Below are 23,006 nucleotides of genomic sequence, written 5' to 3' on the forward strand. Positions count from 1 at the left end.
CATCCAAAAGCAAGTCTCTTCCTCCTACCTCCCCTCTTCCTCTCTTCTCCTGTATTTTTTAAGGGAGTTATTTATGTCCTTCTTAAAGCCCTCTATCATCATCATAAGATGTGACTTTATATCTGAATCTTGCTTTTCCAATGGTTGGGGTATCCAGGACTTGCTGTAGTGGAAGAACTGGGTTCTCATTATGCCAAATACCCATGGTTTCTGTTGCTTAGGTTCTTGCATTTGCCTCTCACCATCTGGTTCTCTGGTGTTAGTTGGTCCTGCTATTTCTGACTTGAACCTGTCCCTCTTGTGAGCCTGTGAGCCTGTGAGCTTGTGATCTTAGGTGGGTCAGAACTCCTGGAGATCAGCTCTCTCCATGGTTTTTGGGTACAGTGAGCTGTGCCACAGGGCTAACTCCAGGGCGCAGATGGAGACAGGAAGGATATTGTCCCCAGTGCTTCATGGTTCCAGTGCCCTGTGGTCTCTCTTTGACCAGTTATTGGAGCAAAAGTGTTAGTCTTGCCTGAGAACTTAGGAGCAACAGCACTCCTAGGAGACCAACTCTCTCCAGGCAGAATTTGGGTATGGATAGCTGTGCCACAGGGTTGGTTAACTCCAGGCACAGATGGAGATTGGAAAGTAGTCTGAGTCTCTTGATTGATAAGTGTAGGCCACTTACATTTAAGAGATGCTTACTAATTCTGGTTATTTTGTCAGCTTTTGTTTTGTGTGGTTTGATCTACTATCTATTATTTGCTTTCAAAAATAGTATCAGTAATATAGTTTACTATATTACACATAGTAGATTCTTTCCCACTTCCCCATTTACGTGTTTTTCTCAAGAAATTTATTTTTACTCTGTTCTTATGATTTATATGTCTTTCTTTCACCACTGCACATAATTTTTCACTTAGTATTTTCTGCATTCATTATTGGTAGTCATAAACTCTCTTACCTTGTGCTTAAAATGTTCTTATACCTCAAAAGATTTTAAATATAACTTTGTTGAATTGGCACTCTTAGTTGTCTACTGTGTCGACTTGAAATACATCATTTATGTATTCCTGTATTTTATCATTGTCACGAGATCTTTTGACTTTTCTGCCTTTATGGGAGAGATGGCATTTTCCTCCTTCAGCTTTTAAAAACGTAATTTAATATTTGCTATTTTCATACATGAATACACCATATTTACATTGCATCTTCTCCATGCTTATCCTCTCTGCCTGGATCTCTTTCTTCTTTCTCTATAAAGTTTATGGACATATGCCACTATCAACTGAGATGTAGGGCACCTACCATAGACCATCCCACTGAAGAAAACTGACTTATCCTTTCCAATGTTCAGTAGCTCCATGCTTTGGTCTTTTGAGTCTTTTCCCTCTCTACACTGAAGTGTTACTAATACTGTCCAAGTCTTATGTCAAAATCCACAGTTCTGGAGATATCCATCTCTGATTGTGTGTATTTAGGGTTCCCAATGGCATTCACTTGCATGTTTGCTCTTTCTCCAAACTAGAAAAACATTTTGCTGTGATTTTATCAGATACCTTCTCCATTGATTTTGTGCTTCTCCCTGATCCATTTTTTTCTCCCAATAATTCTTAGACTTTTTTCTTTTCATTGTGTTAAAATTCTTGAGAACTGTGATTACAGGGTTTTTTCATTCACTAATGTTTGTAAACAGTATTTCTCCAGCCTTGTCCTTCATTCCTGGTTGTCTTTCCATGCAGATTCAAACTTATTGGAGATGTTTTCTTTGGGTTTTAAATTCAATGCACCAAACTTTTCATAATCAATACTTATATATGTTTTTTAGAATCTCACTTTCTTTGCTGAATTTTTCTTTCTTGTTGCTTTTGAAGCTACACATTGATTTCCAGTACATATTTTGCTTCTCTATTGCCCACTTCCCTTTGTAAATTCTTAATTGATTTCTTGTGTTTGTTGTTTTTCTTTTATGGTCATGGATCCTGTTTGCCAGCAAACTTTTGAAGTCTTGTTGTGAAACTTTCTCCTCTTCTGCATTATATTCATTAACTGAGGCCGAGAAATCTTTTTATTGAGTAGCCTAAGTCTTTCAACATTTCAATTCCTAGATTCATTTATAGAGAACTCAGTACTATCACAGCAATGATGCCAAAGTACAAAATATATAGAAGTACACTGAAGATAAATTAAAACATAAATTTTTAATAATCAATTAAAAATTGTTTAGGGAAAAGGTAGAAGTGGTAAACGAACTAGGTAAAGCAAGGAGTCAGAAAAATAGAAAAAATTAAGGTTAAGGAAAACAAGGAAAGCAGAAGACAAGGGGAAATGAAGCTTTTGCTTCTCCTACTTCTACAGGAGAACCATATGCTGAGGGTCTGCCTGATTTTATTTATTATCTTACACTTCCCCACCTTCAATTCTCTACTTTTATTAGCTATTTTACCTTTGTGAATTTCCAAAACTTTTCTTACTGGAGAAGAGTATTTAGAAATATCCAAAGTCAAGGTCTTATTAAACAGGGAAAATGCCCTGGCAAGGATGACCATAGATACTTATTTAGCTACACAGGGTGCAATGTATGCATGATGGAGTCCTGGAAAGCAGTTAGATCTCTATTTCTGCTCAAAGGCAGCCTTTTTCAAGAGCATGTAATTCACCTAGAAGTCAGATAACTTTGTGGCACCTGCTCTTTCATGAAAAACTACTACTTACATGTTTTCATTCAAAGAAGATAATTTTAGTGATGTCAAAGAAACTACACTCATATAATTTCAATATATTTATCTAAACAAGAACTGAATATTTCCAACATCAACTGACTTCATAACACAGGTGTGAAAATCTCCTGAGAGTGAGAATTTTCATATTCCCCAGGGATGAGTCCCCTGATTGATTATGCAACAAGTCATTCAGCCCTAGAAACACACTGGCAATACTAAAGGACTCAACAGTTTGCATTTGTATTTATTCAAACATTTGTTAGTAACAAAAATTGTTAAAGAAAAGGAGACTATAAATTTTGGGTACAAAGAGATATGAAGGGGGAGGAGAAATGATATGAATATATGCTAAATAAATATTTAAAAGTTTTTAAATAAATAGGTTACAATTAATTTATTATATATATTGCATTATAATAACACAAATTATGTATAGAGAGTACCAAGGCTGAGATAGGGGAAAGGTCAAAATTTCAACACTTTTTTCTTCTTTAAATTAAAAACAAATTTATCTTATGTGGTTCAGTGTTTTGCCTGCATATATGTATGTACATGCATGATACTGCAAACATCAGAAGAGAGTGTCAAATCTCCTTAAAACTGTGGTTACAGACTGTTGTGAGCAGCCATGTGGGTGCTAGAAATGTCACTCATATCCTGTGCAAAAGCTGTAAGTGCTCTGTTTCCAGTACTTAGAATTAGAATTTAAGCTCTTAAGCACAGACTTCTGGGTGTAGTTTTAGTTGTTTGCATTTAATTACGAATTTATTTGGTGATAGCTCTAGATTATGACTCATATGTCATAAAAATATGCAGGCTTTTTCACATCCTTTCCCTTGGATGTTAATATGTCAGAAATATAGTACAGTATCAAACTCAGAATATTAACAACTGTGCCAGGCAAAACACAACACACTTCTATCAGCAAAACATCACTATTATTGCCCTTTAAGGCCACATTAGCCTCTCCCTTTTCCCAGAACATGACACCAAAGAACCACTAGACCATTCATCACTTATTCATTGTAGTCCATTGTATTTTGTATATGCTAGCTGAAAATAGGGACCCCAAAACTGGTAGTGTAAATTTCAATGGGGTGTTTCCTTAGCAAGTCTCATGAACTGAGTTTGATTCTAGATCCCTCCTAAAGTTAGAAGGAGATAACTGATTGCCCAAAGTTGTCCTATGATATACTCACATCATACTGCATTATGGCATATACTACCTAAGGGCACAAACACACATACTCAATAATTATGATGATGATGACAATGATGCTGATGACGACAATGATGATGATGATAAAATATCAATAAAGTCAATAACAATGTTTGGTAGACTTGATCCATAAATTTTTGAGTTGTAAGGTTTAGCAACATAACATTGAGATGCATTGTGCATCTCAAATTGTTAGAAGACTTGAATGTACTCATATTAAAGGTTGATCACATTGGAGTTTTGTCAGAGCCATCTAGGGAAGGCTAAGGCATGCAAGTGAGTTTTGTGGAGATGGCCCACCATTTTGCATGGTTGCAATGGGTGAGCTTTAAGAATGTGGGTTCCTGAGAGACTTCATCCCAGGATTGCTTGTTGTTTCTGATATTCCTCTCCTGTCATCATTACATAGCCTAATGCTTCCTAGACATTATCTCACCCTATTGGTTTCCTACAAAATCATCATGAAGATATACTCTTATATACTAAAGCTGGGTAGAATAATTGATGATTTCATAGTTCCTGATAATGATTTTTATAGAATTCCAAAACTTATACAAGTAATTTCAAGCACTCTATAAAATAAAAGCTGCAAACAGAGCTGTCTAAACCTTCATATGTCATGGACTAACTGCACGAAAAAAGGAGAGCAGGCTTGGAACAAATTTATGAACTAGAAAAACATCTCTTTCAGGTAACTAAAGGTCATAAACTGGAAATGGAAAATGTATTGTAGGTACAAGGACAAAAGGTTAAATATTGAATAGTTTATCTATACAAAACCTTAAAACTAATAAGACACAAAGCAGATGATTGTCTCTTGAGAAAACTGTGCTAACTTATGACCAAAAAAACATTGTTTTAAACTTATACTGAACTTACGGAACTGCCAAAAGATAATGAATCTTTAGGCAGGTACTAGCCTTAATGGAACGATGCTCAAACAATTCTGCTGTAAGTCCTTATCAACTTATGACATGAACTATTGACTTAAACATACTATGAACTTACAGCATGTAGGAGCTTCTTCTTTTTTTGCTTCATCCAGAGTAAGTATTTTTCTGCCTCTCTCTCTCTCTCTCTCTCTCTCTCTCTCTCTCTCTCTCTCTCCTTTCTTTTCTGTCTGGTTTACAAAGAGTTAACAAAGTCCAGGCCTCTCACCTGGCCACCAAGGAGCCCTTGACCCAAGAGAAAAAAAGCCACATAACTAAGTCAATTTTTCTTAATCCCCTGCTTCAAACAACAGGAGTCAAATTACCAGAAAGTATCAACTTTTGCCTTAGAATAGCAAAGAGTTCAAGGAAGGAAAAAAATGAATAAATAGTAAGCAACATTTGTCCCAACAATTGCAACTTTCATCTTATCACTGCCTGCCAGAGTCTACCCTGGATGCTAGGCTGGTCACTGGCACAATTTGATGGACAGGCACATTAATCTGAATTGTTCGTGTATATGAATTAAAACACAATATGAAAGTCAATAAATGTATTCCAAGATAAAATAAAGAAATAATAAAAATGAAATAACCAAATAAAACAGAGGGAAGGAGGAATCTGAGGGAGAAAGGGGAAGTGGAGGGGAAAGGGGAGCAGAATCAGGTATGGTGGGAGACAGAAGAGAAGCCCAGAGGGACAGGAGAACGAATGGAAATATTCAGCTGCCAGGGATGCAGGATGGGTAGAAAGTACTAGAGACCTGGGATTGGGGAGACTCCTAGGACTCAGTATGGGTGACCTTAGCCAAAATGCCCAAGGGGAAAATGGAACCAGAAGAAACCATCTCCAGTAGATAGACAGGGCCCATTGGAGAAATGAAGATACCAACAGACCTTCAGAATTTTTGACCCAAAATTTTTCTTGTCGAAAAGAAATGCAGAGACAAAAATGGAGCAGAGGCTGAAGAAATGGTTGACCAGTGACAAGCCCAACTTGGGATCCATCCCATGGGTGTCACCAAACCCTAACACTGTTACTGATGCTATGTTGTGCTAGCAGACAATAGCCTAGCATGGCTGTCCTCTGAGAGGCTCTAACAGCAGCTGACTGAGACAGATGCAGATGCTCACACCCAAGCATTGAACTGAGGCTATGGACCCCTATGGAAAGATTTGAGGAAAGATTGAGAAAAATGAAGGGGATAGCAACCCCATAGGAAGACCAACTGTGTCAACTAACCTGGACCTCTGGGAATCCCAGTAACTGAGTACCAACCAAAGAGCATATACGGGTTAGTCTGTGGCCCCTCGTATGTATGTAGGACAGGACTGCCTTGTTTGGCCTCAGTGGGAGGGGATGTACATAATCCTGAAGAAACTTGATGCCCCAGGGAGGGAGGATGCAGAGGATCTCAGAGGTGACATGAAAAAGAACCGGGGTGGGGGGAGACTCTTTGAATGAGAACTGGGAGCAATAGTTGAGATGTAAATAAACAAAATAATTAATTAATAATAATAAATTATAAATGAAAAATCTCTAATGAGTGGTTGAAAAACACTAGTATGAAAAATTCACACTATCTGAATAAGGTTAATATGGTGCCATGCAAAGAACAGCAGGCCCAATAGACAAATGTCAGGCTTTAGATTTTCTGCAATTACACTAAATAAAACTGCAGTGGTTGTGAAGCCTTGTTCCCCCCAATACATACACACACCAAGGGCGACATTTGCATGGTACCAAAACAAACCAAAAATCAATGTTAATATGTAGAATATATGTCACATATGGGAAAATTATTTTCAAATGTCGTTGACCCATACACATTGAGTCTTGTGTTTGGAATAACTCAGGGAATCCAGAACTACTATAGAGAAGAAAATTGTTACATAATAGAGAGAAAAAACATCTTAGTAATGTGAGTTGCTTATATCAAATAGCAGGAATGAGAGCGAAAATGACAAGGAATATGTATTTACTTACATTTATAAGATATCTATTTTATTTTTATGCACAAGTGTATGAGGGGGTATTGTAGGTACCCTCTACTATGATGGGGATATCAAACCAATAGGAAGACCAAGAATGCCAACTAACCCAGACACCTGGAAGCACCCAGAGACTGAGTAGATAATTTAGATATCTAGAGAGGTGAGAAAGGGTGATGCATCCCTTGAAGCTGGATTCACAGGCAATTATAAATTGTCCGAATGAGTCCTGAAAACTAAAATTTTCTCTTCTAACTTTGAACAATCTCTCTAGACCATCCACAAAATATTCAAATGTACCTTATCCCTTTATGATCTGAAGACAGAGCTCAAATCTCTGGCTCTGTAGCTTCACACTCTGCAATCATGGAAACTTCATCCAATCCAATGATAAACTTTACAGTTTTCCTACTAAGAGTTTTTCCAGAGCTCTCTGCACATCTTTATTCCTTAGACTATAAATGAAGGGGTTCATCATGGGGGTGACCACAGTATACATGACTGAGGCTCTTGCAGCAGAATGTGAGCTTTGGACCACAGCAGCACTGACATACACTCCAAGACCTGTACTATAAAATAAAGAGACAATGGAAAGGTGAGAGGCACATGTAGAAAATGCCTTGTACTTCCCTTGAACTGAGGAGATAGAACGTATGGAGGACACTATCTTGAAATAAGAGTAAAGGATACCACTGAGGGAAATAACTGCCAATAGAACAGGTACAAGATGCATTATGAGGTGGCTTGGTAAGTTGCCTGAACACGTGAGTTGAGACAGCTGATTAAGCTCACAGAAGAAGTGGGGGATTTTCACATCTCTGCAGAAAGTCAATTGCAGCATAATTGAGCTCTGTAAGAAGGCATGTAGGATGCTAACAACCCAGGACAGCAGAACCAGCAGTATACAGAGCCGGTGGTTTACAATGACTGTGTAATACAGTGGGTGACAGATAGCCACATATCGGTCATAAGCCATCACAGCCAGGAGAAAGTTGTCCAGTTCTCCAAAAACCAAGAAGACACACATCTGGCTAATACAGTCTGCATAGGTGATGGTCTTGTTCTGGGTGTGTATATTTACCAGCATCTTTGGGACGGTGGTAGAGGTAAAACAGATGTCCACAAAGGACAGGTTAGCAAGGAAGAAGTACATGGGTGTGTGCAGGTGAGACTGTGTGATGATGGCCATGATGATGAGCAGGTTCCCAAGCACTGTTACCAGGTACATAGACAGAAACAGTGCAAAAATGAGGAACTGAAGATGTGGGCTTGCTGAAAATCCAAGAAGGAAAAAACTTGAAATTCTTCTTGTGATGTTCCCTGATTCCATCAGTCACGTGTGTCTATGAAACAAGATAAAGGCAAATAAACTTGACTCTTCTCACACTGCTACATTTTATGTTTTCAAAAAATTAATTTCTGGGTTGTTTCCATGGAATCGTTCCTCTTAAGGAGTCCCTCATGGTAATCTTGATAGACATTCCTTTCACTCTCTGAACATTTCCATTAAAAGTCATGTATTCTACAATTTTAATAAGAAATTGTTGTGAATACATAATGTTACTGCTGAATATGATTCAGGCAGTGGTTAGAGGATTTATAGAAGCTGATAAAAACAAAAAGAACTCCATGTATACGAATGAAAAGAATATAGGAAAATAAATCATGTTTACTGCCTTTTGGGGTGATGGTATGACATTTGTCTATGTCAGATTCAGCAGAATTTACCCTTTTAATAAATGTTAACACATATACAGAGAGAGAGAGAGAGAGAGAGAGAGAGAGAGAGAGAGAGAGAAACAACTAAAACTATTTTAAAGGAATTACCTTATAATAGGACAAGGAGTGGTGATGCAGTGAAGAAAAGACATATATAACTGAAAGGAAAAGATAGAAGCTGTCATTATGTTCTGCCACCTATGTGCATGCTTATATCTGTGATTTATGCATTTTGAGAGAATCATACCCAGAAAGTTCTGCATAGTAACCCGGTGACATTCTGACCTGATCATTAGGTGTAGTAGGATGTTCTGTGCGTCACAGCATGCTTAGAAGCAACCCAGCCTCTAATGAAGTCTCCTTATACAACAGATGAGCAGTACTAGACACTGAAGAGTAGAATTGCATCACACTGAGAATTACAACTTGACCTAAAAGCAAAATTGTCATTTCAGCACTGGTATAATTACAAATCCACGAAAAGGAACAAAAACAATGGATCCCCAGACTCAATTATACAGTATTTTAAATGGTGTGAAACAGCTAATCTGTACTATGAACATTCATTTTCCAGTGTCTGTGGCTGTTATTTAGTGAGAGGATAGGCCAAGAAATAAAAAAGAAAATTGGAGTAGATATATAATGCATAATAACTGACTTAGAATCATACTAGAGCATTTCATAAGCAATGTATAAGCACACATAATATGTAGAGAGACATTTTAAGAGATACTAAGAAACTCTGAAACAGAAAAGGGAAGTTTTTGGTTTTCCCCTTAGTACATCGAGTTATGAAGTTTCATTTTAGTTTTACCTAATATCATCACTGTTTTTTTACTTATTTAAAGTGCTGTGGCTCGTTATGATATTTCTACACATTTATATAGAGTATCTCAATCACATTTCCCTCCTCTACAACATTTTCTCATGTGCCCTCTCTCCCTCTTTTATGCATTTCCATGTCCATAATCTACAAAGTGTTGGTATGACATGTTTTCTTTAGTGTTTATAAGGGTACAGAAGCACAGGGGAGTGAAAGGAAGGGTAATTATGATATCATGCCCTGTACTATTGTAGTCATTGATTTTAGCTTTGAATTGATCCCTAGTAACTTCTGATATGCATAGGATACAGAGGGATAATTCCACACAAGTACAGAGCATGTGATGATCAGGACAAGGGACTTAAAATGTTGCCATTTCCTTCAACATTTATTACCTACTTATGTCGTAAGGATCCACATTCCTCTCTTCTATCTTTCTGTATAAATCCATGCAATAGATCACAAGCATACATTTGTAAAGTAATAATTTATTTATTTCCATGAAATAAATATTAGATGTGGAAGTATATGTAATAAGTCTCAAACTGTGATCCCCTTGGCATACTGCCGATCATGAGGTCTTCAGCACTCATGAAGCATTATTTGATAGCAGTTTGAACCTCCTTTTATCTCTCACTTTTTCTTTCCTAGACTTTAGTGGCACCCTCTATGTAGCATCCGTTTTTATTTTTTGTTTAGTGTGTTTCAGTATGAACCAGATATCTAAAAGAACAATTTTTTGATGATATTACAAGGGGTAAGTAATCTAAAGTCAAATTTTTGAAGACTTGAAAGTAAACAAATATGATTTTTAAAAACACCTCTAAATACATGGAGGCGGCTTTATCAAAATGTAATGTGTTTCATAGAGCTGCATGTTTGCGTATGCTCAAATCAAATACATGGATGTTTCTTAAATGATGAAAAGAATGAGTGCAATGCAAGTAATGAATAAAAGTGATGCCACACTCCCACTTTGTGGTTGTATCTCATTGAAGACATGCAAATACCAAAAGAAGAAGTAACAAAGGTGAAGAAACACACTTGAAGCGTGTAAAAATGACCTGATGGAAAAATAGGACATAAGAATAAATTACACATTGATGAATTCTTTCTGAAGAACAAGAAGCCAGTTGAACACAAGTGAGGCTGATTATAATAGGTACATGTACACCAAACAAACTTCCAAATGTTATCACAAGTTTACATCCAGGAATAATAAAGAAATAAGTGGGTGGCTGGCAATTTGTGAAAAATGAAATTAAAAGAACTCTAACACATACACTGAAAGAGTACATTTTACACCAGGAATATAAATGTTTCCACAACACAATACAAGAAAAGAGCAAGTAGGCATTTTCAGTAGAGAAAGTAAATGAACAATAGCCTCATAGAAACATAGAAACATTGAGTCCCTCAGAGGTTGGAACAATTTCTCTCTCTCTCTCTCTCTCTCTCTCTCTCTCTCTCTCTCTCTCTCTCTCTCTGTTTCTCTGTCTCTCTGTCTCTCTTTCTCCCTATGTCTCTCTCTCTCTATCTCTCTCATTCTCTCTGTGTGTTTGTCTGTTTGTGTCTGTGTGTCTGTGTGTGTGTTTGTGTAAAGTGTCTGTGTATCTGTCTGTGTATGTCTATGTACGTCTGTGTGCATGTGTCTGTGTGTCTGTGTGTATGAGTTGATAATTAGTTACCATTTTCTATCAACTTGTAAGATTGCCTCCCACTGATCTTTTTCATCATCATAAAAATAATCCAATAAATCTCATTTAATAAAAAAAAAATGCCTCTGTTTCTCTTCACCCCGGTCCTGTATTCTCCTACTACTTTAACTGTAAAGACTCTTGGGTAGTTCTTACACTGAAATATACTTTTGCACCTACCCCAGTTCCCTCTTCCATTCAGAATTCTGTTTCTGTCATTTCTTGTCATCAATGAAACTGAGAATTAATTTCTTTAATATTCATTTCTCAATACAAAATGCTGAACAAAAAGTGATGGAATGGCAAGGTAAGCACTCAAATCCCACTATACTAAAAGTAACTGGATCTCCAGTGACCTCAGAAAAACAAACATAGGACCAATTTTCTTTGACACTCTCTTGCAGTGTCTACAGACTGAAACTTACCTGAACACTCTCTTTGAAGAAGTTCCCTAAATGGCAGCTTAAGCTTCTCAGCAAATGGTGGAGACTGAAGCTTTGAATGAGTCCACACAAAACAAAGAACTGAAAACACTTAAGAATTCAGAAGCAGTGAGTACTGCCTCTCCAGCTTCTGTCCAAGGCTGCATACTCTGAAGTCAGCAGAAGATAAGGTCGCAATTTCTTATATTTGCTCATTGGCACATTTCCCTAATTTTACATTATTATCCTTTAAGCAGCTGATTACCCTCTGGGACACAAGCCTGGAAAGCCAAGAATTTAGTTTTGCCAATTCCCAAGGACCAATGACTTTTGGTTGTCTCTTCTTCATGAACTTAACTTCTCTCTAGAGGTCTTGTCTCCTAGCACCTTTACTCCATTGACATTTTCCTAAAGCCTCACACAAATGGCTTCTCCTAAAGTCAATCTCATGAGTCTTTAAAATATTAGTCAGTGGATGGTACAAAAGTCACCGAAACCCCAGAAAACTGTTTACCACATCTGAGGTTTCATTCTACATCCATCAAAATGACTAAGATCAGAAACTCAAGAGATATCACATGCTAGCAAGGATGTGGAGCAAGGGCAACACTTCTCCACTGCTGGTAGTAGTGAAAACTTGTACAATCACTTTGGAAAACAAAATGGTGGTTTCCCAGAAAACTGTGAATAGTTCTACCCCAAGACCCAGCTATGCTACTCCTAGTCATATACTCAAAGATTCTCCACTATACAGCAAAGAGACTTTCTCAACTATGTTCATAGCAGCTTTATTCATAATAGCCAGAAACTGAAAACAATCCAAATGTCCCTCAACTGAAGAATGGATAAAGAAAATGGTCCTGTGGAGGCTTAATTACCCAGGGTAGGGGAATCCTAGAGCACCAAAGCAGGAGAGGGTGGCAAGTAGGGGAGCACACTCATAAAGGAAGGGGCATGAGGGGATAAGGGGTTTGTGGAGGAGAAACTGAGAAGAGTATAATATAACATTTGAAATGCCAATAAATAAAATAACCAATAAAAATGAAGAGAAGAAAAAATGTGTTATATCTACACAATGGAATACTAATCAGCTATTAAAAACCAACATCGTGAATTTTGCAAGCATATGAATAGAACTTGAGAATACCATCCTGAGTGAGGTAACCCAGTCCCAAAAGGAGATGCATTATATATACTCACTTCTAAGTGGATAACTATAGCATACAAGTACCATGTTATATTCCACAGACACAAAGAAACTGAACAGAAAAGAAGGCCCAAGTTAGAAAGCTTGAATTTTGCTTAAATGGGGGCATAAAATAGTCACAACAGGCAGATGGAGAGAGGTAACTAGGATGGAAAGTATTTGAGGAAGGGAATAGGGGATTGAGTATCAGGTGTGGGGAAGAACAGAAGAGATGGCCAGATGGCCATGAAATGAATGGAAATCTGTAACTGACAGGAATGAGTATGTAGAGATCATCTCCAAAATGAGACAGAGACTTGGGATAAGGGAGGCACCCAAGAATCAATGGGGGTGACTGTAGCTGTCACTCATTACTTTGAGGATATGGAACTTGAAGAGGCTACCTCCTATAGCCAGGAACCCCAGTGGAGCATTAAAGACACTAGTCAACTCACAAAACTTTCAACCCCAAATTTATTCTATCTCCTTTAACTCTTATTGAGCTTGCTCTTTCACAATTTCATACAAATATTGCATTCATTATGATTATGACACATCAGTCCTAATTCCCTCCTATTATTATTCCTGGTCTGCCTTACCAATATGAATTGTATTGTTATGTTTTCATACTCACTGAGTATGAAAGGATCATCTTTTGACCGTGAGTGTAGACCTGTACACTGAAGGCTGTTTGAGTCTTTAGTGGATACACAACTAAAGAGAATGATTGTCCCACAAGGATTTATCAGTAGCCAATAGTTTATCAGGAAGAACAGGGCACCATTTCCCTAATTCAGTTGCTGTGATGTCATGGCTGTAGTGTCTTTGTCATGTCACACCTTGCATGTGTGGCTATCTGTGTGGGCCTACATAAGATTTCTACTATATAAAATAAGTAATGAATATGGAGTGGGTATAAAGGTCCTGTTAGGACTGAGCTCTCAATTCTCACTTACTTTCAGTATTTTGAACAGCCATGCATCTATATTCACCAATATTCACTACAAAAAATCTATTTCTCTAATTAAAGATGGGAGTATTAGAGACCAGTTGGTTGAGTATTAACTGTGTAAACTAATGATGTGACTAATTGATAGAATGATTAAATAGGGTTTTTATAATCAAAGCATAAAAAGAAACTACTAAAATCCATCATGACCAGCAGACTGAACTTGTCCATGAGAGAAGCAGAAACAGAGCCAATTAGATAGATAGATAGATAGATAGATAGATAGATAGATAGATAGATAGATAGATATACAGATGCAGATACAAATACAGATATAGAACAGACAAAAAGGAGAGCAGAGCCAAAATACCAGGGTTATAGAGTATGATTATAGAGAATGAGTAGTTGAGGAGAGGAAAGACCATGAGCTGCAGTGTAGGCAAAGCAGTGGAAAGAGCTGAGAAGAACTAGGATGCTGGCATGAACTCTAAAATATACAAGGGGTACTTGTGATACTAAGGAAGCCTGGTGACCAGTATGCACATTGGCTATCCACTTGATGCTACTGTCAGTGATAAGGGAAATGGCTTCTTTTCATAGAGAGGAAATGACTTCACAAGTTCCTAAGAAATACTGGCTTTTTTTTCTAACCACCAGAATATTGAAAATGGAGTTTCCTTAGGACCTGACATTAATACAATGCACAAAGTCACATGTTTAATCATCAACACCACAGTGACTTGGCATGATGCTTGTGAAGACTGAGGCAGGGCTATGAGAACTTCAAGGCCTTCTTCAGCTATATAATGAGTCTGAGAATATCCTGGGCTGCATGAGACCTTTCTTAAAGCATAGTAACCAATCTTTCTCTCTTTTGTTCCTCCCTTTTTTTCTTTTACTTCTCTATCTTTCATGCATCCATTTTTTTCAACATAGTTTCTGTATATCTGTGGCTTTTATAGTATTCATGAGTCTACAGCTTTGACCCAACTCTTGAGTTTTTGACCCTAGAGGAGACAATAATATCATCTCCCCTAGGCTAAGGCAATACCACAGAAGAAAAGACATAGAACACAATAATGGAAGGAGGAAAAATTGCTGTGAAATCATATTACTCTCAAGAATCCACAGAAAAGAGTACCTGTAAATATCAGCACAAGGCACAGACTATCAGTATTTCATGATGGATGAGGGAAAGAATATAAAAACCAACACTAGATTGGGAACTACTCTCAATTGATAGCTGCTGGGGATAAAGAGACATTTTACTATTGGGGGTGTATAATTTGGTCAGTAACTCATTATATTGCAAATAAATTTTCACACATATAATGTAAGTAATATTAATTTATTTCAGTTGTCAGAAACAAAAAAATAAATTTATGAATTTTTCAAAGGCTAACTATGGTGCTTCTCCTAACCACCCTACCCATTATCCGAGCTTTCCACAAACCCCTCCATATTCTTTTTCATCAAAATCTTCGAGATCCAAATTTTCATATGAAAGTACATATCCTAAAGAAGTAAGTAAAATAAAAAGAGATGACTACCAGGATAAAGATATTGAGGTGGGTTGTTTCCAGCTTCTGGCTATTATAAATAAGGCTGTTGTAAACATAGTGGAGCATGTGTCCTTGTAATATGTTGAAGTATCTTTTGGGTATATGCCCAGTAGTGGTATAGCTATTTACAAAAATTCTCAGGAATCACCAGATTGTTTTGCAAAGTGGTTTTACCTGCATGCAATCCCACCAACAATGGAGGAGTGTTCCTCTTTCTTCACATCCTCTCTAGAGTCTGCTGTCACCTGCATTTTGACTATAGCCATTCTTACTGGTATGCGGTGGAAGCTCAGGGTCATTTGATTTGAATTTTCCTGATGACTACGAATATTCAACATTTCTTTAAGTGCTTCTCAGCCATTTGAGGTTCCTCAGTTGAGAATTCTCTGCTTAGCTCTGTACTACATATTTCGATAGGGTTATTTGGCTCTCTGGAGTGTAATATCTTGAGTTCTTTGTATATTTTGGAAATTGTCAGATGTAAAGATGGCAAAGATCTTCTCCCAATCGATGGGTTGCTGTTTTGTCCTATTGACAGTGTCCTTTTCCTTACAGAAGCTTTTTAATTTTATGAAGTCCCATTTGTCGATTGTTGTTCTTAGAGCGTAAGCCATTAGCATTCTCTTTAGGAAACTTTCCCTGTGCCAATGTGTCAGAGGCTCTTCCCCACTTTCTGTTTTTCTTTTCTTTTTTGTTTTTGGATATTTTGCTTATTTGCATTCCAGATGTCATCTCATTTCCCCATTTCCCCTCCTCAGAAACCCCCTATCCCATCCCCTCTCCTCCTTTTTGCTTTTATAACATTATAATTACATGCAAGTATTAAGGTCAGTTCTAGGTTGAGGGACTAGCAATACAATAGATAGAAATAGTCAAGGAAAAAGCAAGTAAATAAACACAAATAGTCAAAGAACAAGCAAGGCAATAAACAAAGTCCCATGATCACTTCCTTGATCACTGTTTCTAAGGGCTTATCAGAAAGACCAAAATATCTGAGCCGACTTTTCTGTCCTATCCCAAAGTCATTTTTAAATCTGAAGCCTACTACTTTGTTCTAGCCAAAATTTAGATTCCTAACTGAAATTATTTCTTTGTTCTAGCTTAATGTCAGATTCCTGCCAAGCAGCCGATTCCCTTCTCCTTGGCCAATGTCAGATTCCTGCAAAGCAGCCCCAAAAGCTCTCACCCTCTCAAACTTTTTTATTTCATAAAGAAGACTGAGCCTCTCTTAGCTCATTCTGCCAAGAATGCCTTCCTTATCCATCATGGAATATGCATTATCAAAAACAATGCACTTCTGTCTTAGGTTGATACGGCTCTGTGAAGAATCTTACCCTTCCTTGGCTTGCCAGCCTTTCAATTTAATAACTCTGTCTGGGGGTCCATTTTCAATTTCAAGCCATGTACTTTGGCTGCCAACATGTTGATATTATTAAAGACAAGCTTTAACATGATAAGCAGGAATAAAAGTATTCCCAGGACAGAAGGTGCTAGCATGATCAAGCTACGTATGCCATTCTTGAAGTTTGACAAAAATAGAAATATGACCTCAGGCCATGGGTAATTTTATCAGCAGTGTCTGCCACGTCAACACTCAGCAGAGCAGCATCCTTGAAATTCATAAGCTCACTATGCAAAGTTAAAACACCAAGAGAGGTGTTAGAATTATGCCAAATACACTGCAAGAGTCTTTAAACTTTTTCCTAATTATAATGAGTACCACTGTAAATTTTAGAACTAACACAAATCCAATGGTATTTGCTGTGACACTCAAGATGCCAACTTTCTTTTAATCTCTGAACCTCCTTCCAACAATTTGAGTAGGATAAAGAGCACAAATCCATTGTTCCAAATGCCTAAATCCACTGTACATTCTACACATTAATAACATTTTTTGCTAAATGATTAACAAAAGTACCTGTATTAACTTCTTGGGCCAAAGCAATTGCAGAAGCAGTGCTGCTAGCAATTAATGTAATTAAAGCTTTTATACCAGCAATAATCAAGCCCACTACCCTCTTGCTTCTGCTTAAAGTCTGATTCATTTTTCTAGTACTTGAAAGATTTTTTTTCAGAAGACCAAGATTCTGTGATACTCAGGGAAATAAAACAAAAGCTGGTTGACAGACCTCCATAACTGACAAGCCGGGTTTCAACCTACTAACAGAATTAGAAAGTGTACAATCAATACAACTTGCATTAAATATCGTAGAAGAAACAAAAGTAATTTTAACTTGACAATTAAAATAGCCTTAACACATGTTCTAACACTTGTTTGAAATCCAGATCCTGTCCCAACTTTATCTCTTGCTAACATAACATCACAGAGAACTGCAGCTAACTTCCAAATATGTTTCTGAAAATGTCCAGAACCAGCCTTCCAAATGAAGACTGTTATTTCCAATATTGGATTGATTTGTAGACCAGTACATGATTGAGTCCGAATAACTGGTCATATTTAAGAAAAATACAAGAGTCATTATAACTTCCCTATTTGATTCTCTGTTCCATGAGATCTAAAAACTTGAAACAAGGCAGTTTGTTCCATCAGGGGTATAGGTAAGCAAAGGTGTGTCAGGAACTTATGTCCAATACAGCTTCCCAGTCACCCATGTCAGTGCACTCGGCAAGCTCACAGGTCAGCATCATTCTTTGTCCCAGCATTTGCATATCTCACCCATCACTTTGGCAGCCACCATGCTCATTCAGCGTCCTGCAGAAAAAAACACAAACATGTCCTCTTCCCCATATTAAATACCTGATTGGGATCATGCCATACGCCAGTAAGTGGATCCTTCCCTTTCACCTATGCATAAGTATGCCTAGTTGTAGAGTGCCATAGACACTCAGCAGAAAGTTCTTTGGCATCCAATTTTTTTAAAAAAAAATTAAAATAAAAAGAAATTAATTTAAACATATTTGTGGTGCATAGGGATATACCTCCCCCCTTTTTATTTTATGAAGATATTGTTTTAAAGTTCCATGGGTCTGTTATACAGTCCCTTTTTCTTGACAATTATAAGGTATCCCAGTATTATGGGTAATATTAAATTACTGTCAAAAAGTCTGAAATGCTCAACTGTGATAGCCAATTCCATTATCTGTTTTTTTGTTTGTTCTGTTTTTTATTGGATACTTTTTTTTATCTACATTACAGATGTTATCCCCTTTCCCCATTCCACCTCCCCCAGAAACCCCTTATCCCATTCTCCCTCCTTCTATTTCTATCAGGGTGTGCCCCCACCCATCCACTTACCATTTTCCTGCCCTCAAATTCCCCCACTCTGGGGCATCCAGCCCTCATGGAACAAAGGACTTCTCTTACTGATGCCCAACAAGGCCATCCTCCACTACGTACCGCACTACCCCACACTTGGGGTCCAAAATGTTGGGGACCGCTCTATCAATGTTGGAACCCGCACTGCTAAAAGTCTTGGCTGTTGGGGTCCACACTAGCCCCAAGTTGGGGCGGCCAAAATAAATGTTTCAGCCCAGGCAAAATGTTGAGGCCCGGGCCGACCCACGTTTGGGCGGCCACTGTATCCCGGCCCAAGCTGCCGCTCCGGTCTTCAGGTCGGGGGTTCAGCAAGAGCAAGGGTGAGGCCAGATTTTATCTAATGTCTGATGTGTATGAATCTCTCTCATCTCTCTAATGTCTTCTCTCTGCTGTGTCTCCCTAATGTCTGAATCCTACTGTCTGCCTCTGCATTTTATATGTCTTACTTCTAAGCCACGCCTCTAAGTTACACCTTTAATCATGCCCTTAGGTCTTGTCTCTAACTCTGATCTCTATACTTCTAAATCATACTCTTAAATTACACACCTTTAATCTCACACACCTTTAATCTCACACACCTTTAATCTCAAGGTATCTAAACCAAGATTATCGGAGTGTTCTCAGCTGTTGTAGGCTATTGTAATCCAAGTCTCATGTCAGGGTATATGGCTCAAGATGGCTGCAAAGCTGATAGCCGCTTTCTGCTAAAAGTCGGCCCCCAACACTTGGGGACTAAGTTGTTAGAGCCCACACTGCCCCAAGCTGCTCTGGGCTGCAGGTTGGGGTTCAGCAAGAGAGAGAGTGAGGATGGACACAAAGAATGGAGACTAGACAGAGTGTGATTCAATGCCTTTTATTCTTCAGTCTCTCTTCTTCTCTCCAAGTTTCTAATTCCAAGTCCCTAGTTCCAAGTCCCTAGTTCCTAGTACCAAGTCTCAGGTCCTAATCCCAAGTTCCAGCTGTAATAAGTCTCAAGTCCTAATCCCAGTTCTAAGTTGCTAGTCTCTTTCCCAGTTCCAAGTTCACTTCTAAGTCTCAAGTCCAAGTGTCTGTCTTCTTTCTGCCTCTCACCTTTTATATGTCTCACTTCTAAGTCACACCTTTAAGTAACGCCTTTAAGTCTTGTCTCTAAATCTGATCTCTAAGTCACACCTTTAAGTCACACACCCAAGGGAAGATCCTGGGTATCTGAAACAAGATGTTATCAGAGTGTGCTCAGCTGTTTTAGACTGTTGTAAACAAGTCTGTTCTCAGGGTATATGGCTCAAGATGGCTACAAGGATGATAACCACCTTCTGTCGGCTCTCCACAGAGCTGGTGCCGTAGGACTCCTCCATGTGCCAATGCAGACTGGAAGGGTCCCATGCCACTAGTTGTGAGGAAGTTCCTGTGTCCCCATGGGTCCCAATTACTCCCTGTTTGGGGGAGAGGGGTGTCATGGCCTACTCACCTATGATCCTGGGCATGTTAGAGCTCCAGGGATTCCAGCCTCCTCTGGGGTTTGGGGGATTGGTTCTAGAGCTGGTACTCTGGCACTACTCCAGGCACCAGCACAGACTGGAAAGGTCCACTTTCTCTTTTTCAAGAGATCATGAAAACAATATCTTTCACAATAGCCTCAAATAATATACAATACCTTGGAGTAATTCTGACAAAGCAAGTGAAAGCCTTGTATGACAAAACTTCAACTCCTTAAAAAAATTCAAAAAATATATAAAAAGATGAAACGTTTTCCCATAATCAGTAATTGGTAGAATTGCCATTGCACCAAAAGTTATCTAGATTTAATTTGGCGTATTTGGTTTTACATGGAGGTCCTTGGTCCACTTGGACTTGAGCTTTGTACAAGGAGATAAGAATGGATAAATTTGCATTCTTCTACATGCAGACTTCCAGTTGAACCAGCACCACTTATTGAAAATACTGTCTTTTTTTCCACTGGATGGTTTTGGTTTCTTTGTCAAAGATCCAGATGTCCCTCAACAGAAGAATTAACACAGAAAATGTGGTATATTTACACAATGAAGTTCTACTCGGCTATTAAAATCAATGACTTCATGAAATTCACAAGCAAGTAGATGTAACTAGAAAATATCATCCTGAGTGAGGTAATCTGGTCACAAAAGAACACACATGGAATGTACTCACAGATAAGTGGGTATTAGCCCAAAACCTTGGAATACCCATGATACAACTCACAGACCATATGAAGCTCAAAAATGAGAAGGACCAAAGAATAGATTCCTCAGTAGTACTTAGAAGGGGGAACAAAATAATTCTGTAAAGTAGGGGGAGGAAGAATCTTGGAGGATGACAGAAGGGGAAAGATAAAGGGGTCAGAAAATTGAATGAAGGTATGTAGCACTGAGATGGGGATCTAGATGCCATGGAAGCAAGAGATTCCCATGGCCCAACAGGGATTACATTAGGGGAGATAGAACCAGTAGATAAGCACATGCCCCAGTAGTGAAATGGGGCCACTCACTCATCTCAAAATTTTAACCCATATTTTTTTTCTGTCCAAAAAAAAAAAAAAAATACAGGGACTAAGAATGAAGCAGAGACTGAAGGAGTGGCCAGCCATAGACTGCCCAACCTAGGGACACATCTCATCTGCAGACACCAAACCCAGACACTATTGCTGATGCCAAGAAGCACTTGCTGACAGAAGCCTGGTATAGTGGTTCCCCAAGAGGCTCTGCCAGAAAGCCTGACCAATACAGATGTGAATGCTTGCAGTGAACCATCAGACTGAGCATGGGGACCCTAAGGGAAGCATTCAGGAAATGACTGAATGAACTAAATGGGATTACAACTCCATAGGAAAAACAATATCAACTGACCAGACTGCCCCCCTCCCCACCAGAGTTCCCAGGGACTAAACCACCAACCAAAGAATTACATGGAAGGATACTATGGCTCCAGCTACAGATGTTGCAGAGGATTGCCTTATCTGCCATTAATCAGAGGGGAGGCCCTTGGTCCTGTGGCGGTTTGATGACCCAGCATAGTGGGATGCCAAGGGTGATGGTGTAGGAGTAGGTGTATGGGTAGGGGTAATATACTCATAGAGTCAGGAGGAGGGAGGATGGGATGGGAAGCTTGCAGAGGGGAAACTGGAAAGGGGTACAATGTTTGAAATGTAAACAAATAAAATAACCAATAAAAAACAGTTAGGCCAAAAAATTCTGCCAAGGAATTTCTACAGCTGATAAACACTTTCAGCAAAGTGGCTAGACACAAGATTAAAAAAAAATTAGTTGCCCTCCTATATCCAAATGATAAACATGCTGAGAAAGAGATCATGAAAACAACATCTTTCACAATAGACTCAAATATACTATACCTTGGGGTAATTCTGACAAGGCAAGTGAAAGCCTTGTATGATAAAACTTCAACTCCTTAAAGAAAAAACTTAAAAATATATATAAAAAGATGGAAGTTCTCCCTTAATCAGTGATTGGTAAGATTGTCATTGAACCAAAAGTAATATAGAGTTAATTCAATTTCCTACAAAACCCCAATACAATTCTTTTTAAATTTTTATTGGTTATTTTATGTATTACCAACACAATTCTTTCCAGGCTTTAAAAGTAAAATATCTTAAATTCATATGGAAAACCACAAAACCCAAATACCTAAAATAATTCTAACCAATATAAGATGGTTAAAGGAATCATCTACCCTGATTTTAAGGTGTATGAAAAAGCTATAGTAACAAAAAATGTAGTGTTGGCATAAAAACAGATGATACATTCATCAATAAAATCAAAAAGAAAAACAAGACATAAATACACACACACACACACACACACACACAAAACAAGATATAAATCCACACACCTATGGACACCTGGTTTTGGATAAAGAAGTCAGAAATACAGAATGGAAATAAAAAACATTTTCAACAAATGGTTGTGTCAAAGTAGATGTGTGCATGTATAAGAATGCAAATAGATCCATATTTATCACCCAGCACAAACTTCAACTCCAAATGTATCAAAGACTTCAGCATAAAACCAGATACACTGAACCTGACAGAAAAGATAGTGGGGAATGACCTTGAATGCATTGGTGTAGAAGACAATTTTCTGACCAGACCACCAATTGAGCAGGCACTAAGATAAACTATTAATAAACTGACGTTATGGAATGGAAAATCTTCTGTAAAGCAAAGAACATCATCACTTGGACAAAGTAGCAACCTACAGAATTTGAAAGAATCTTACCAACTCTATGTCCCATAGAGGAGTAATATCCAAAATATACAAAGAACTCAATGTAGGACCCCAAAGGGCTGCCATGCCCTGGCTGAGCCTTTCCATGTGCTGCTGTCTGCCAAGTAACATTCTGCTGTTTCTCTAAGATCAAAACATCCTGATGTAGGCATGATGCCCCAGGCAGGAAGTTTACACTTGACAACCCATTGACTGTTGGGGACCGCACTAGTCCCACGTTGGGGTGGCCAAAAAATGTCTCGGCCTGAGCAAAATGTTGAGGCCCGGGCCGACCCACGTTTGGGCGGCC

The 23,006-nt window shown here is 38.3% G+C and overlaps 1 protein-coding gene across 1 annotated transcript; it reads right to left on the reverse strand.

Moving 5' to 3' along the window:
* Window positions 1–3,058: 3,058 nt before the first annotated feature.
* Window positions 3,059–11,712, reverse strand: LOC143435908 (olfactory receptor 1082). The gene is made up of 4 exons (XM_076919615.1): window positions 11,509–11,712; window positions 8,849–8,994; window positions 8,672–8,721; window positions 3,059–8,187 (listed from the first exon to the last, which is right to left on the reverse strand). Exon 4 carries the CDS (start codon window positions 8,172–8,174, stop codon window positions 7,242–7,244), a length of 933 nt encoding a protein of 310 aa, XP_076775730.1. The 5' UTR covers window positions 8,175–8,187; window positions 8,672–8,721; window positions 8,849–8,994; window positions 11,509–11,712; the 3' UTR covers window positions 3,059–7,241.
* Window positions 11,713–23,006: the final 11,294 nt, after the last annotated feature.

This window comes from Arvicanthis niloticus, chromosome 22 (assembly GCF_011762505.2).
Source record: "Arvicanthis niloticus isolate mArvNil1 chromosome 22, mArvNil1.pat.X, whole genome shotgun sequence".
Lineage (NCBI taxonomy): Eukaryota > Metazoa > Chordata > Mammalia > Rodentia > Muridae > Arvicanthis > Arvicanthis niloticus.